The 15,405-nt window shown below is 37.5% G+C and overlaps 1 protein-coding gene across 2 annotated transcripts in view; it reads right to left on the bottom strand.

Moving 5' to 3' along the window:
• The window catches only part of PAAF1 (proteasomal ATPase associated factor 1), a 67,211-nt gene that overhangs the window by 6,537 nt on the left and 45,269 nt on the right, over window positions 1–15,405 (bottom strand). Inside the window, exons 9-11 of one of the 2 annotated variants that reach the window (XM_069070829.1) lie at window positions 11,698–11,813; window positions 7,058–7,140; window positions 1,945–2,027 (exon numbers count right to left, since the gene is read on the bottom strand). In XM_069070829.1, coding sequence (XP_068926930.1) covers window positions 1,945–2,027; window positions 7,058–7,140; window positions 11,698–11,813 — 282 coding nt within the window. Of the gene's footprint in view, window positions 1–1,944; window positions 2,028–7,057; window positions 7,141–10,663; window positions 10,849–11,697; window positions 11,814–15,405 lie in introns of those variants that run through there. The other variant, XR_011164995.1, reaches the window with a different exon arrangement.

The following is a 15,405-nucleotide window of genomic DNA, read 5'->3' as shown; positions in this document are numbered from 1 at the left end:
ATGGGGTCAGTTAGCATCTCTATCCAGAGGATGACCATATCTCTCTATTTAGTCTTAGTTTTCTCTTGAGTTCAGGTCCCATGTAACTAACGCCTTATTATGCATTTCATATGGAGTGCTCTTTAGATACTTTAAACACACAATAGGCCCAAAATGGAATTCCTCATCTTCTGTAACAAGAGCAATCTTCCTCCAAACTTTCCTATTAAAAGGCAGAGCCTGTTAAGGGGACCATCACCCTTCCATTTACCCTGGTTCACAATCTTGGTGTTATCCTTAACTCCTTAATCTCCCTCACTCTACTTACTGCCAAATGTTGTCATTTCTAGTTCCACAATATCGCCTGCTTATGTAACCTTCTCTCTGCTCACAAACTACTATCGTAGTCCAGGCCCTTATTGCCTTCCATCTAATTCTTTCAATAGCCTCCTAACTGGTCTCTCTGCCTCCAGTCTCTCCCCTCTCTAATAGCAATCAAAGGGATTTTCCTAAACCACAGGTTTGACCATGTCAATTCCCATTTCATGAATTCCAGTATAAACCTATTTAGCTAGCATTTAAAGCTCCCTGCAACCTGGCCAGTCTGACTTGTTTCTTCCCTCCACACACTCTTAAGTCCAGTCACACTGGACTTGCTGTTCCTCACAAATGATGCTCTAACTCTGTGCCTTTGTCCTGGTTATCACTCATGCCTTCAATGCACTCCCTCCTCACTTCTGCCTCTTGGAATCCTTAGTTTCCTTCAAAACTTCATTCCAAAGCTACCTTCTAGATAAGGGATCTTAATCTGAGGCCTGTGAATTTGTTGTGGTTTTTAATATTTGATAATTGTATTTGTTTACAGCATAAAGCCTGGCATATAGTAAGTACTTAATAATAAATATATTTGAATGTTATTAGTTTCTTTTGTAATCCTAAATATTTTATTTTATGCAATTAAGAATATCATTTTGAGATGGGTTCCATAAGATTAACCAGACTGCCAAAGATGTTCATGACAGAACAATGATTAAGAACCCTATTCTAGATGTCTTCCTGATCCCTCTCAGCTTCTATTACCTTTCCCACAAAAGTATCTTTCATTTATTTTGTATAGCTTATGTATTCATTTGCATGCTGTCTCCCTTGTTAGGATGTAAGCTCCATGAGGGCAGGGCTTTTTTCAATTCTGTCTTTGTATTTCCAGTGGTTATCTTAATTCCTGCTTTGCTGACATATATATATATATATATATATATGCATCAAGTTTCAAGTCCTTCAAGCCATCCTGGTTTCTGAACATATATCCATATTTCTGAAAATATCCCAGCTTCTCAAAATTATTACTAAAATCTAAGACTACAAGCCTTCCATTGTAACCTGATCAGGATAAAGGATAGCAGGACTATGTCCTCCTTCCTTTTGGACAGCAGTTGAAGATTATGTTAGTAATTACGAAAGTCAGTCCAATATAGTAAAAAGGTTGCTGGTTCAATATCTTTGGAACTAAATTCTGTCATCTACAATAAGAAATTGGACTAACTCTCTAAGGTTTCTTTCAGCTCTATATTCTGTGATTTATATTATATAGAATATAGAGAATCTATATTCTCTATGATTTAGCACCACAAGACCTAGATTCTAATTCCTGCTCTGATGTTCACTAGCTGCATGACTCTGTAGCAAGTCACTTCCTTTTTCTGAGTCTTATTTTCCTCATCTGTAAAATGGAGATAATAATCCATTTGATAGGGTTGTTATAGATAAAGTTCTTATAAACTTTTAAGTACTTATAGGAATAGGAATTATTATTTTTATTATTATTATTTTTCTAGCAGTTGAGAAGCTACCAACAACCACCAAAGACCTGACCTATGAAACCACCCTACTTGCCACCAAGTGACAGCACCCTGCATCTCCAAATCATCAACCAAGGTTGCATTTGGTGCTCTCCTTGAGACTTACCTTGTACACAGGGTCACAGTCAGCTTCAGTTAGCTCAATTACATAGTCCAAGTCCTGCTGCATAATGAAGCAGGTCCCATCACCTGAAAAAGAAGAAGAACTCAGCTCACATGAAATCATAAAATACTTAGACTCTGAGAAGTAGAAGTTTTCTAAAAGCACAGGACTTCAAATTAGAAAACGCCAATCTTGAAATGTGTACATTTTGCCACCTTGGGCTGGTTACTTGTCCTTTCTGAGGCTAAATGTTCTATTGTATCAAACAGGGAGAAGGAACATGCATTCAATTTATCACATATTTGTTCTGAGGAAAATGCTTTGGAAACATTACAGTGCTATAGAAATGTGAACTGTTATCATTTAGTCTAGTGTTCAGGTCATTTGAGAACTTCTTCACAACATGGAAATGCAGTCCAGTGTAATGGAAAAGAGTGCTTGATTTGGTCATCAAAGACCTCAGGTTCAAGTTCTAGTTCTGATACTAGATGTATGACTTCCTCTTCTGGAATATTATTGTACTAAAAGAAGTAACAAATATGAGGAATTCAAAGAAACGTGAGGAGATCTATATGAAATGATGTAGGTTGAAATTAGAGCAATATATCCAGTGATCAAAGTAATGTAAATAAAAATAACACTAAAAGGAAGCAAGAGAGAAAACCCTGTAATGGTGAATTTTACAAAAGAAAATGAATGCAGTTAGAATTAAAAGGGAAATAGTCTACTGAGAAAAAAATATTTGGAGCAGATTTCTCTTGTTTTTTTGGAGGGGGAAGGCAGGGCAATTGGGGTTAAGTGACTTGCCCAAGGTCACAAGGCTAGTAAGTGTTAAGTGTATGAGGCCGGATTTGAACTCAGGTCCTTCTAACTCCAAGACCAGAGCTCTATTCACTGTACCACCTAGCTGCCCCTGGAACAGATTTCTCTAATAAACTTTGATATCCAAAATGTATAGGGCAATGACACAAATATATAAGAATGAAAGGTAGGGGTGGCTAGGTGGTGCAGTGAATGGAGCACCAGCTCTGGAGTAAGGAGGATCTGAGTTCAAATCCAGCCTCAGACACTTAACACAAAAACTAGCTGTGTGACCTTGGGCAAGTCACTTAACCCCAATTGCCCTACCTTCTTCCCTCCAAAAAGCAAAAACAAACCCAAATCCAAAACCGCCCCCCCAAAACAAAAAAGAATTACAGTTATTACTCAATAGATAAATGTTCAAAGAATGTTAACAGGCAGTGCTCACATGAAGAAATAAAAGCTATCAACGGGCATATGAAGGAAATTCTCCAAATTATGAATAAGAAAAATATAAATTAAAACAACCTGTAGCCAACAGATTTACAAAGATGACAAAAAATAAAAATGGTAATTGTTGGAAGGACTCTTGAGAGGACAAGTGCACTAATTCATGACTGGTAGAGCCGTGAACTTGTCCAAATTTCTGGAAAGTTACTTGGACCCTAAAAGTCATTAACTTATGCCTCTAAGGCATATATAGTCAAAGAGGTCAAATACAGAAGGTAAAGACCCATATATACAAAAATATTTATAGAGTACTCATCAAATGGAAATGGCTGAATAAACTGATAGATGAATGTAATGACATATTATTGGACCTTGTGAGTGATGTATATGATGGATTCAGAGAAACCTGAGAAGACTTGCATAAACTGAGGCAGAGCAAAATAAACAGAAATAAGAGAATAATTTAAACAATGACAACAATAATATAAAAGAAAACAACTTGGAAAAACTATAGAATTATTATCAATGCAGTAACCAGTTATGACTACAGAAAACTAAGGATGAAGCATGCCTCTCATCTCTTGATAGAGAATGGACTAGATGTACACAATGAGAGACATGTTTTCAGGTATGGTCAAATGAATTTTTTGCCTAATCATGCTTATTTGTTACAAAAGAAGGCTTCTATTTCAGGGCAGGATCAGTTTAGTGGATAATAACAGAATGCAAAAAAAAAAAAGATAATAAAATATTTTTAAAATACACAGGAGAAAACAAAATGAAGTTAAGAAAGGGACACAAACAGGATAAATTTAAAAATATATTAAATTTACCATATACTTAAGAAAAATGTACTTAACTATTAATAGTCACATAATCCTCTTTTTTGTTCTTTATATATTAAAATGATATTTGTTGAAGACTGTCCAGTTCATCATAAAAGAAGAAAAGTTTTTAAAATGAAAATAATTTCAATAATGGTCCTGGAGAACAGATAATGAAGCATACCTTCCTCTTTTAATCAATGAAGGGACTACTTGGGCAGTAGCTATATATGTCATCAGAAGAAGTAATTTTATTGATTATATTTAACTGCATTGGTTTCAAGTACAAGGCTGACAATGTACTGTGACTTTGTGTCTGTTGTCTGAAGACCAACCTAGTTAACTCCTAAGAGATTTGTAGCAAAATGGTGGCTCCCAAGAAATGAAATTTTGTTGGTCAAAGAAACTCATGAAGACTGTCTATTAAATCCTGGTGGGGCTGAAAGTTTTATCAATAGAGGAAGTACTCTAACAGATGAAAATACAAAATTTTTAAAGTACTAGATTATTATATTGCAAACAAGGGAAAGAGAGGACTTGAAGAAGGGGGTAATAGTGTCAAATGTGTGACTGAAGACAAAGAAAAGACCATTCAATTTAGCTAAAAGGAGGATAACAACAGGAATAAAAGAGACATAGTAGATAAAAGGGTTGGTTGGATGAAGAGAAGATGTCATAATCTCCTACCAACTGTTCCTTAACTGTTCCCTAAGGCAAGAAATTACAAAATGTTGGAAACCTAGTCAGTAAGTAAGGTTACCTTCCAGTGATCTGGAAATCTTGAAGGTTTAGGGCTTAGAGAGTATTTTTGGTGGATCCTTCATGAGGACTATGCCCACTGGGAGCTCACATTGCAGTTGGGTGTACTTCTCTAATGTACTATATGATATTTATCTGTATTTGTGCTTTATTCCCCTACTAGACAGTAAATTCCATGAGGAGGATGTCCATGTCTTATCTAAATTTGGCATGAGCCTCATCACCTAGAAGAATGCTGAGCATACAGTGAGTACTTAATAAATGTTTGTTAAATAAGTGAATGAATGAAAAGGAATCAGCTCAGTCTAGGATAAGGAGTAGGCATGAAAAAGGAGAGGAATCAGACTGGTAGAATAATCAGATTGCAAAAGGATTCCCAGAAGTCATTTAATCCACCCTTACTTGCTCCTTGCAAGATAATACCCAAACCATGGAACCACAGATCTGGATTCTAGTTACTTATTGTGTGATCTTTGGGAGCTCACTAGAAAAGTGCATCGAGTTCTGCTATAATACTTATTTTGAAAATGTAAACTTATTCCAGCACAATTTATATGTTAGGAAACAATTTGAATATAACGTGAATTTCATGTTTGCTTAATTTGTGATTTCATTTTAGAAAAACATTAGGTAAGTACAGGAAACTATATCCAGCTAAACCAAGATGCATAAGGATATATATAACAGGGGCGGCCAGGTAGCACAGTGAGTAAAGAGCACCGGCCCCAGTATCGGGATGACCTGGGGATCAAATCCGGGCTCAGACACTTAGCACCCACCCAGAAACACCTGGCCGTGTAACCTTGAGCAAGTTACTTAACCCCAATTGCTTAGGGGCGGCCAGGTGGCTCAGCGAGTAAGAGCACCGTCCCCAGTGTTGGGATAACCTGGAGATCAAATCCGGGCTCAGATACTTAGCACCACACCCAGAAATAACTGGCCATGTAACCTTGAGCAAGTTACTTAACCCCAATTGCTTTAAAAAAAAAAAAAAGAATATATATAACACACACACTCCTCAAACATCTGCTAGTTATCTCAGTTTACTACATGTGTTATACTACAAGGTTGTATTCTGCTATTCTTTTACATTTGTGAATATGTATTTTTATATGTATATGTGAATACATATATACATACATATACATATACACACATACATGTGTGTGTATCTGTGTGTATGTGTATAAATAAAACACTCCAACATCCCAAACTTGTTTAAGCATTGTGGTTCTAAAACAGCAAGCAGTACCTGCAAAAGGAAAATCTTATGCACTGAAGAGAAATTTGAAATAATAAATTATTTTTTTTAAAAGTGAGAGGACATACTATCTCCTGAGCAAAGGCATAAAGCAATCTATATTGTGAATCCTAAGACAAGACTGCAAAAAGAAAAAGAAAATAAAAGAAGTGTCATCTATGGCTGAAAATGCTGTACCCCTTGCCCCATTTTCCCCATAAGCCCTGTCACTTTTATTACATGATTTTGTATGCCATGGTGATTTTTAGAAACACGTAAATCATGCTGTAGAAGTGACTGTATTGTTATTTTGCCTGAAAGCTAAGCTTTTCATTTAATTCCCTAAATTATTCACTCACATTTTTCCAGCCCTACTGCTAGGACTGGGAATATATGAAAGAGAAATCATTCTACTTTTATACACATCATTAAAACACAGTTCATCTTCTCTGTACCTTAGTTTCATCTCTAAAAATGGGATTAATAATTCTACCGTGCTTATCCCTATAGGGCTACTATGAGATCAAATGAGATAATGTATATGAAAATATTTTACAATCTGTAAAGCATGGTACAAATGTGAAGGATTATTAGTACCCTTAAAATCAAAGGCAATCCTAGAGCTTCTGTTAATAGATAGGAATAACATAAAGTATAAATTCCTCTTGCTGTAATTTGATCAATTTGTTGTACCTGGAATAATGAGCACAAATAACAATACCAACAGCTCACTTTGGTACTGTTATTATATTCATAACTCTAGACACTTGCTCAAGTATTTAAAGGTTTACAGAGCCCTTTCTTGGGAGGGAAAAAAAAAACCTTCATGTAGTAGAAAGATTACTATCCCCCTTTTACAGATGAGCAAACTGAGGCTCAGAGGAGTAAACTGACTAACCCAGAGTCACACTGTCACCATGACTCAAACCCAGTTCTCCTGATTTCATTCCACTAAAATAGAAGCTCATCCCCAGTGCTAAATTCGCAAGGCATTCATTCACTTGCCAAGAGGCCAGTTCTGTACTTATGACTCTAGGGATACCTTGGCTGGCGGCGAATCCATCTCGGTAAGCCAACAGAGATAGTACTGGAGCTCCTGATCGGCGAATGACCTGAACTGGAGTCCTGCACGGAAAAATATCAGGATGATCAAAAAGCTTTCTTGAAAAGTGTCGCCAGCATGTGCCTAACATATATTATTAACAACATTAAAGCAAACAGGACACAGCAGGGAGAAAAATAAAATGTTTATAATGATCAGTTCCTGACTAAGAACTCCCTAAAGTTGATTTGAAAGTTGAGAGACAAGAGTGGTGTAGCAGAAAGAGCCCTGGAGTGAGAATCAGAGGACTTGGGTTTGGATCCCAAACCTGTCACTTTAACACCTGCGTGACCTTGGACAAGTCACTTCTCTCCAGGACTCAGTTTCCTCATCTGGAAAATAAGCAGGTTATCTAGAAGATCTATTTCTAAGGGTTCTTCCAGCTCAAAATGTTACTATCCTATGAAAGTAAAAGAACAATCTGTAAATAAAGCTAACCTTAGAGTTCAGATGAGAAAGTAAAAAACTCCTTTCTTTAATAACATTGTTGATTACCTGATTTACAGTAAGCCCTGTCCCCTCCAAAGTAGTTCCTATGTCAAGGATGAATTATTTAAATGTATCTTTTTAGGAACTTGAAGGGAAGAACCTGTTGGTTCTTTACTTCCAGCAAGGAAGGGAGCAAACTTCTAAATCAGTTTATATTAACTCTCAGTCTATGACATCCATGCCAGTTTGGTCCAAAAAAGTACTAATCTAAATGGGAAGGTAGCAAGTATACTGGAAAGAGGTTTGTTTGTGCAACCAAGAGACTGGGTTCTTATCCCAGTTAGGCCACTTCTTAGCTATGTGACCATGGGCAAGTTACCTGCCATCTCTAAGCCTCAGTTTCCTCCTGTGAAATGGAGATAATAAAATTTACACTAGCTATTTTCATCAGCTTGTTGTGAGGAAAATACTTTGCAAATGTTAAAGTGCTACAGAAATGGAAGAAGTTATTTCTGGGTCAAGGGAATTGACCAAAACAATAGAAGCAACTACCCCATACCATGAGAGAGATGACAGCAGGGTTAGAGACTGGGAAGTGTCAATGATGAAAAAGGGAACAAGCAGAACACAAAATTTAGGGTTAGGTAGGACAAACTATTATTTAAGCAATTTACCTTTATGTCTAAGAAGCAGTGTGGAGTAGCGACTTGAAAGCTGGCTTCCGAGTCAGGAAGACCTACATTCAAGTCCTGCCTCTGACACAGATTGCTTGTGTGACCCTGGACAAGTCATGTGAGTGCTCAGTGGCCCAGGCAACTCTAAGGCTAAGTTGCAGGACAGCTGCTGATCTGCACTGGCAGAAGGAGCCTTTTTAAGAGTAGTTCCCTACAGCTATGATGAAATCATAGGTCTGGACAAAACAAAGAACAAAAAAAAAAAATCAGGTCTAGTAGGCTGTGCTATCTCTACAAGTGTAACTAGCAAGTAATTTATTAGCAACAGAAAAGCTACTTCTTAAATGTGAGCTTTGGGTATGGCCATTTATAAAAAAATATGCTAAATGAGATTATTTTTACGTGGTCCTAGAGACTATAACTATGGAAGGGGAGAAAGGCAGGCTGCAAAAAAGTAGATTTGGTCTCATTACACAGAAACTCTTCCTAAGAGTTAGAGCTACCCCTCAATGAAGCAGAGCGCCTCAAGAAGTAATTAGTGTCTTTGCACTGGCATTCAAGCAGACACAGATATGCAGTTTGTCCATCAACTATACTTAAATACTTTCCAGTCTGGAAGAACTGTGTGACGATCCAACAGGATCACTTCAAGAGCCTATAGCCCTGGAGTGACTGACTTAGAAACCTGAAAGGAAGCAGTGAGTACAGTGATGCTAAGGGAGGAATAATACTAAAGTATAAACAGATAAAAATGGTAGAAGTCCAGCAGTTTCAGGATATTTGGTATAGGGGCAAATATTCTCCACAGGCAGTACTATTGTGTGACAAGGTACAGTAATGATTGATCGGTCCCAAAATCTGGAATGACTGAGAACAACCATTTATTTCTAGTAAAGTGACTAGCCTAGTATCTTCCTAACAACAAACCTAGGAAGCAACTAGTACCAGTACTCCTACCCTCATTTTACAGATATAAAAACCAAGTTTCAGTGAGGTTAACTGTCTCGGCCAAAGAAATGGCTAATAAAGTCTAACTGCATGCTCTTTCTACCAAACATAACTATTCTCCTCACAAGGATGACCCTGATTTGATAACTCAATCAAAAATAAAGTTAAATTATTATGTCTAATAATCAAAGTTATAATGTTTAAAAAGGCACAGAAGTTATACAGTTTACTAAGAAGGAAAAGTTTTGGTGTTTGCAGATATGAGTTTCAGTTACTGAAAAGAAATGCTTAGGGGATCTTCCATTCCCTGAATCAACTGATAAATTAATAAGCATTTATTAAATATCTAGTATATGTCAAGCATTGTTAGGAAAATATGAACAAAAAAATAAACAGCTCCTGCTTATGTTCTACTGGGGGATAACGTGTATCTATATAAGTAAATATAAAATGATAAAAAGGAAGAATAAATAGGAAGCATTTAGAGAAATCAAGAAAGGCTTCATAGAGAAAGTAGCACTAAACTAAGCTCTGAAGGAAGCCAGGGATTCTAAGAGACAGAGGTAATAGAGGAATGTACTTCAGGAATATGGAATGTAAAAGGTATGGGATGTTGTGTTAGAAATAGTTAAAGTAGGCAAAACTGACTGCTGAGAAGCAAAGATGCTTGGTAAGTCATTATTGCCCCCAAGATCCTCATTCTCTAGTGATGTTGGCTGCTGTGCAGAGCACACCTTATGACTTTGCTCTCTAACACAGTACCATGCCAGATGTTAACAGGCAGGCATGAGGATGTGAGCACCTGTGCTTAGGAACAGAGTAAGCCAGGACACCAAGATCTCAGGTTGCTCCCTATGAGAGGCTAGCAGATTGCTGCTGATTTCTTTCTGTAAGCAAGTTTGTAAAGTTTTAGATTTTGATTCAACTAAAAAAAAAAACCCAAACCACATTTCTTTTAGTACAACAAATATGTCTTCACATTTTCTTGGTGCTTTCTGGAATACATTTCTCTTCACTTCTAGGTACTGACATCCTTTTCTTTCTTTGAGGCCTAGTTCAGGACTTCCTTCAGGAAGTCTTCCCTGACTTCTGTAGTTGAAAGTGGCTTTTTTTCTTCTCAAATGTTCCTAAAGCACTTTGTCTCACGCTAAACTATCAAGGGCTGGATTTGACAACATGCTGACATCTTGAGGGAGGTGAATGATGCAAGGAGAAGCACAGGGAAGCATAATGAAAACAAATTAACAACATCAGAAAATAGGAATTTCTGGGAAATATTATTTACAGTGTCAGAATCATTCAAGGAAGATAAAGTTGAGAAACAATTTAATGAGGGTTACAGGGACCATAAATGGTGATTTTTTACAACAGAGATCAGATTTTCTAAGATAAGAAGAAATGCTCTCAAATTATGGTAAGAGAGATTTTAGCAAGGCATACAGAATAGTAACAGCACGAATTGTTAAATCTTGGGACAGAGGAGCTGAGAAATCACCTTTTTTGCAGATCATTAAGAACAAGAAAACCATCTCTTGAATGGGTTAGGTCAGGTCTTGTATGAAGGCAGAGGGGTGTACTACATGACCTAGGGAGGTTCTTTCCAGCCTCAGATTTTGACAGGTTTACTACCACCCAGGGGAATGCTGGTAGAAAACCTTGAGGTCCTTTAACCTATAAATGCTAGAGAAGGACAGAGCATCATGTTTAATGAAATAAAGAGTTGTTCCATAGCATTTTTCAAAACAAACATGACACCAAAGGCCATTTACTAACTATCTTTTAATATAACTTCAGTAGAGGCAATAAAATAGATCTGAGGGCCAACACTGGAAAAGTGGAAGATACTGCTTTGGATCAATGTTCATCTGGAAACCAGACCAAAATCTGATTCAAACCTACTCGATGGATCTGTGATCTCATTCATATGAGTACATCTTCTACCAACAAAGATCCCAACCCCCACCACCATCCACACTTTCTCCTCCTATATGATTCCTGTCCATGTCTGTCCATCAAACTCCAAGAGAGGAAAATAAAGCCAAAAGACCAGTGTGTGAAAGCTGGAAAGGTAAGCTGGAAGCTGCCTTCAAGTTCTTTTACTATTACAGATGAATCAGTGTAACATGTAGGGAAATAACTTCTCAGTCTGCTGATATCAACACATCTAAAACATCTAAACTATGATATCTTCAATCTACTGGCTGATTTGGACCAAATGACTGGCCTAAAGTGGAAAGGCAGCACAATGAAGAGAGCATTGGATGTGCAGTCAGGAGATCTAGCTAGGTTCATACCTTAGCTCTGACATGCACTAGCTGTATGAACTTGGGTAAGTCATTTATCCTTTCTGAGCCTCAATTTTCTCTTCTGTAAACAGTCTATTCTCACAGATTTGCTATTAGGGAAGTACTCACTCTCACTACATAATCAACTCCCATTTCTAAGATCATACATGCCAATGAAGTTGAACCCAGGCTAAAAATCCCACCTCACCAAAAACCTACATCAATAAAACATACTAGGACTCACCTCGGATTCCTTACATCCAATTGATATATGTTCCCATCTTGAGTCCCCGCCAAAAGAGAAAAGCCAGAGAGAAAAGTACAGCAATTGAAAGCATCTGAGCCAACAAAGAGGAACACCTGGAAGGAAGTGGGAAAAAAAGAAAGCTGTATAAAGGTCAATTTACTTTCTGAGAAAAGCAAGCAAACAAAGTTGATTTTATCTGTTTTGAGGAATTCATTTGTCCCTTCAGTCATTTTAAATCACCTCTTTCCCTTCAAAAATGTTTTCTTAGAACTTGGTCTGGGGGCGGCTAGGTGGCGCAGTGAATAGAGCACCGGCCCTGGATTCAGGAGGACCTGAGTTCAAATCCAGCTTCAGACACTTCACATACACACACACACACACACACACACATACACACACACACCCACACACACAAAAACTAGCCATGTGACCTTGGGCAAGTCACTTAATCCCAACTACCCTACCTTCCCCTCTCCAAAAAAAAAAACCCACAAAAAAATAAAAAAACTTGGTCTGGATCTCTGATTTGTCCCTAGCACAGTCTACATTAACAATTCATGGAACTGAACTATCCCCAAAAGGGGGCAAGTTCTCAAGGCTGGGGGACTGTCCTCTATCTCAAGTACCAAGCCCAGGGCCTTGCACAGAGCAGTTTGTTGAACCAATATGAATACTCTGTTAAGTATCATGGAGGAGTTGCAGATCAATGAAACATAATTCCTTTCTTCAAAGAATTCTTTATTATTGTTATTGTTAACAATAGCTAGCATTTATATAATGCTTTAAGGTTTGCAAAGAAATATTCCATTTGATCCTCACCTTGGAAGGGAGATACTATTACTATACCCATTTTATAGAAGAGGAAACTGGGGGTAAATAAAGGTTAAGTAACTTGCCTAGGGTCACAGAGCTAGTGTCTGGCAGAATTCAAATTCAGGTCTTCCGAACTTCAAGTCCAGTGCTCAATTCACCAAGCCACCTAGTTGCCTAGAGGCATTCTCAGGGTAACCATCTTAGTTTAGATCCATACTACTTTCACTTCTGTAGTAACTTTCTGTTTCTAGTTCAATCCTTCTCTAATCTGTCTTCCACACAGACACACAAGCAATCTTCCTTAATGAATTGCTAAGATCATTAGCTCTCCATAAAAATCATTAGCAGCTCCTCATTCCTTTCCAAGCACAATCTGTTGTGTGGCTCCAGCCTACCTTTCCTGCATTCTTTCATATTATTCCTCTTTTTCTATTATCCATTCCACTAAAACTGTGCTACTCTCTTCCTCCCATTCTTTTTTTTTTTTTACTTTTAGTTTAAAACAGTCAGTTCCACAAGTTTTTTGAGTTCCAAATTTTCTCCCCTCCCTCTCTTGCCCCCTCACCCCCGATGGTGACATGCAATCTCATACAGGTTGTACATATACCTTCACATTAAACATTAGTCAAGTTGTAAAGAAAAATTATAATCAATGGAATCAACAAGGAAGAAGAAACAAAACAAAACAAAATGAAAGAGAGAGCAAGTAGTTTGCTTCAGTCTGCATTCAGATTCTGTAGTTCTTTCTCTGGATGTGGATAGCCTTTTCCATCATGAGTCCTTTAGGGTTGTCTTACAACCTTGCATTGCTGAGATGAGCAAAGTTGGTCATCAAAGATACGTTGTGTCTGTAATTGTGTACAATGTTCTCCTGGTTCTGCTCCCCTCACTCAGCATCAGTTTATAGAAGTCTCTCCAGGTTATCATGAAGCCCTTCTGCTCCTCATTTCTTTCTTTTTTTTTTTTTTTAACATTTATTTACTTTTAGTTTACAACATTAGTTCCACAATCCCTTGAGTTTCAAGTTTTCTCCTCCTCTCTCTCCTCCCCCATAGCAGCATGCAATCAAATATACGATCTATAAACACCTTCACATTAAACATTAGGTTGTAAAGAAGGATTATAACCAATGGAGAGAACAATGAGAAAGAAGAACAAACAAAAAAAAGAGAGCAAGTAATTTGCATCAGTCTGCATTCAGACTCTGTAATTCTTTCTTTGGGTGTGGATATCTTTCCATCATGAGTCTTTTGGAGTTGTCTTGTAACCTTGCATTGCTGAGAGGAGCCCCGTCTATCAAAGTTGGTCATCACACATATGTTGTGTCTGTAATTGTGTACAAATTTCTCCTGGCTCTGCTCTTCTCATTCAACATCAGTTTATATAAGTCTCTTCAGGTTACTATGAAGTCTGTCTGCTCCTCATTTCTTATAGCACAATAGTATTCCATTACATTCATGTACTACAACTTGTTTATTAGCCATTCCCCAATTGACAGGCATCGCCTCGATTTCCAGTTCTTTGCCAACAAAAAGAGCTGCTATAAATATTTTTGTACATACATACAGGTCCTTTTCCCACTTCTATGATCTCTTTGGGATACAACCCTAGAAGTGGTATTGCTGGGTCAAAAGGTATGCACTTATTTATAGCCCTTTGGGCATAGTTCCAGATTGCTGTCCAGAACAGATGAATCAGTTCACAACTTCACCAATAATGCATTAGTGTTCCAATTTTCCCACATCCTCTCTAGCATTTATAATTTTCTTGTTTTGTCATCTTAGCCAATCTGACCAGCCAGATATCGTACCTAAGAATTGTTTTGATTTGCATTTCTCTGATCAATAGTGATTTAAAGCATTTTTTCATATAATCATAAATATTTTTAATTTCTTCCTCTAAAGACTGCCTGCTCATATCCTTTGACCATTTATCAATTGGGGAATGACTTATATACTCATGAATTTGACTCAGTTCTCTGTATATTTTAGAAATGATGCCTGTATCAGAGACCTGTAAAATTTTCTCCCAATTTTCTGCTTTCCTCCTAATCTTGACTACATTGGCTCTGTTTGTACAAAAACTTTTCAATTTAATGTAATCAAAATTATCCATTTTGCATTTGTAATGCTCTCTATCTCTTGTTTGGTCATAAATTCTTCCCTTCTCCCTAAATCTGACAGGTAAACTATTCCTTGTTCTCCCAGACTGCTTACAGTATCTCTTCCTCCTATTCTTGTCCCGCCTTCCCCATTTTATGTCTTTGCCCCTACATAGTCCTTCATACCTGGAATGGACTGCCTCTCACAACCTGTCTGTTAAAACTCCTCTCTTTCTTCATGGACCAACTCAGGTATTATCTCCTCCATGAAGCTCTCCCTAAGTCTCTCCTCCCCACCCAGGGGAAAATGATCTGTTCCTTCTCTGACCTTAACTAATTGTCCTTTTTAATCAGTTACTTTTGTACTTGTCCTTCTTCCTGATAAAATGTTATCTCTATTTGTGGGTCTTCAATGTTTTGTTTCTTACACATAATAGCTGCTTAATAAAATTTTTAATTAATTTGAATCCAATAAGGCAGTGTCTAACAAGTACCACATGGGTTTAAGAAACTGGCCTGGTTCTTTTTCAGTCTTTTCCATTCTAGAATAATGTATAAAGAGTGAAGCCTCTGATTTGCCATAGGAGCTCAAGCCATGGGGATCTGTGAAGCTAAGAAACCAGGCAAGACATTGTCACAGTCCAACTGTAATATCCTAAGGAGCAAAGGTCTTGGACTCCAGCCCAGCAGAAGCTAGCACTGCCAGCTCTGGACTTAAACTTGGTGAGACTAATGCTATATAGGAAGTGAGTTAAACCACGAGCCTAATTCCTTTTGGCTTGATATATTTT

Source organism: Petaurus breviceps, unplaced genomic scaffold (assembly GCF_028583685.1).
Source record: "Petaurus breviceps papuanus isolate PSGF00001 unplaced genomic scaffold, PetGlider_PUasm1.0 90823, whole genome shotgun sequence".
Classification (NCBI taxonomy): domain Eukaryota; kingdom Metazoa; phylum Chordata; class Mammalia; order Diprotodontia; family Petauridae; genus Petaurus; species Petaurus breviceps.
Note: the sequence above shows the minus strand (reverse complement) of the source record. Positions and strands in the feature narration are given on the sequence as shown.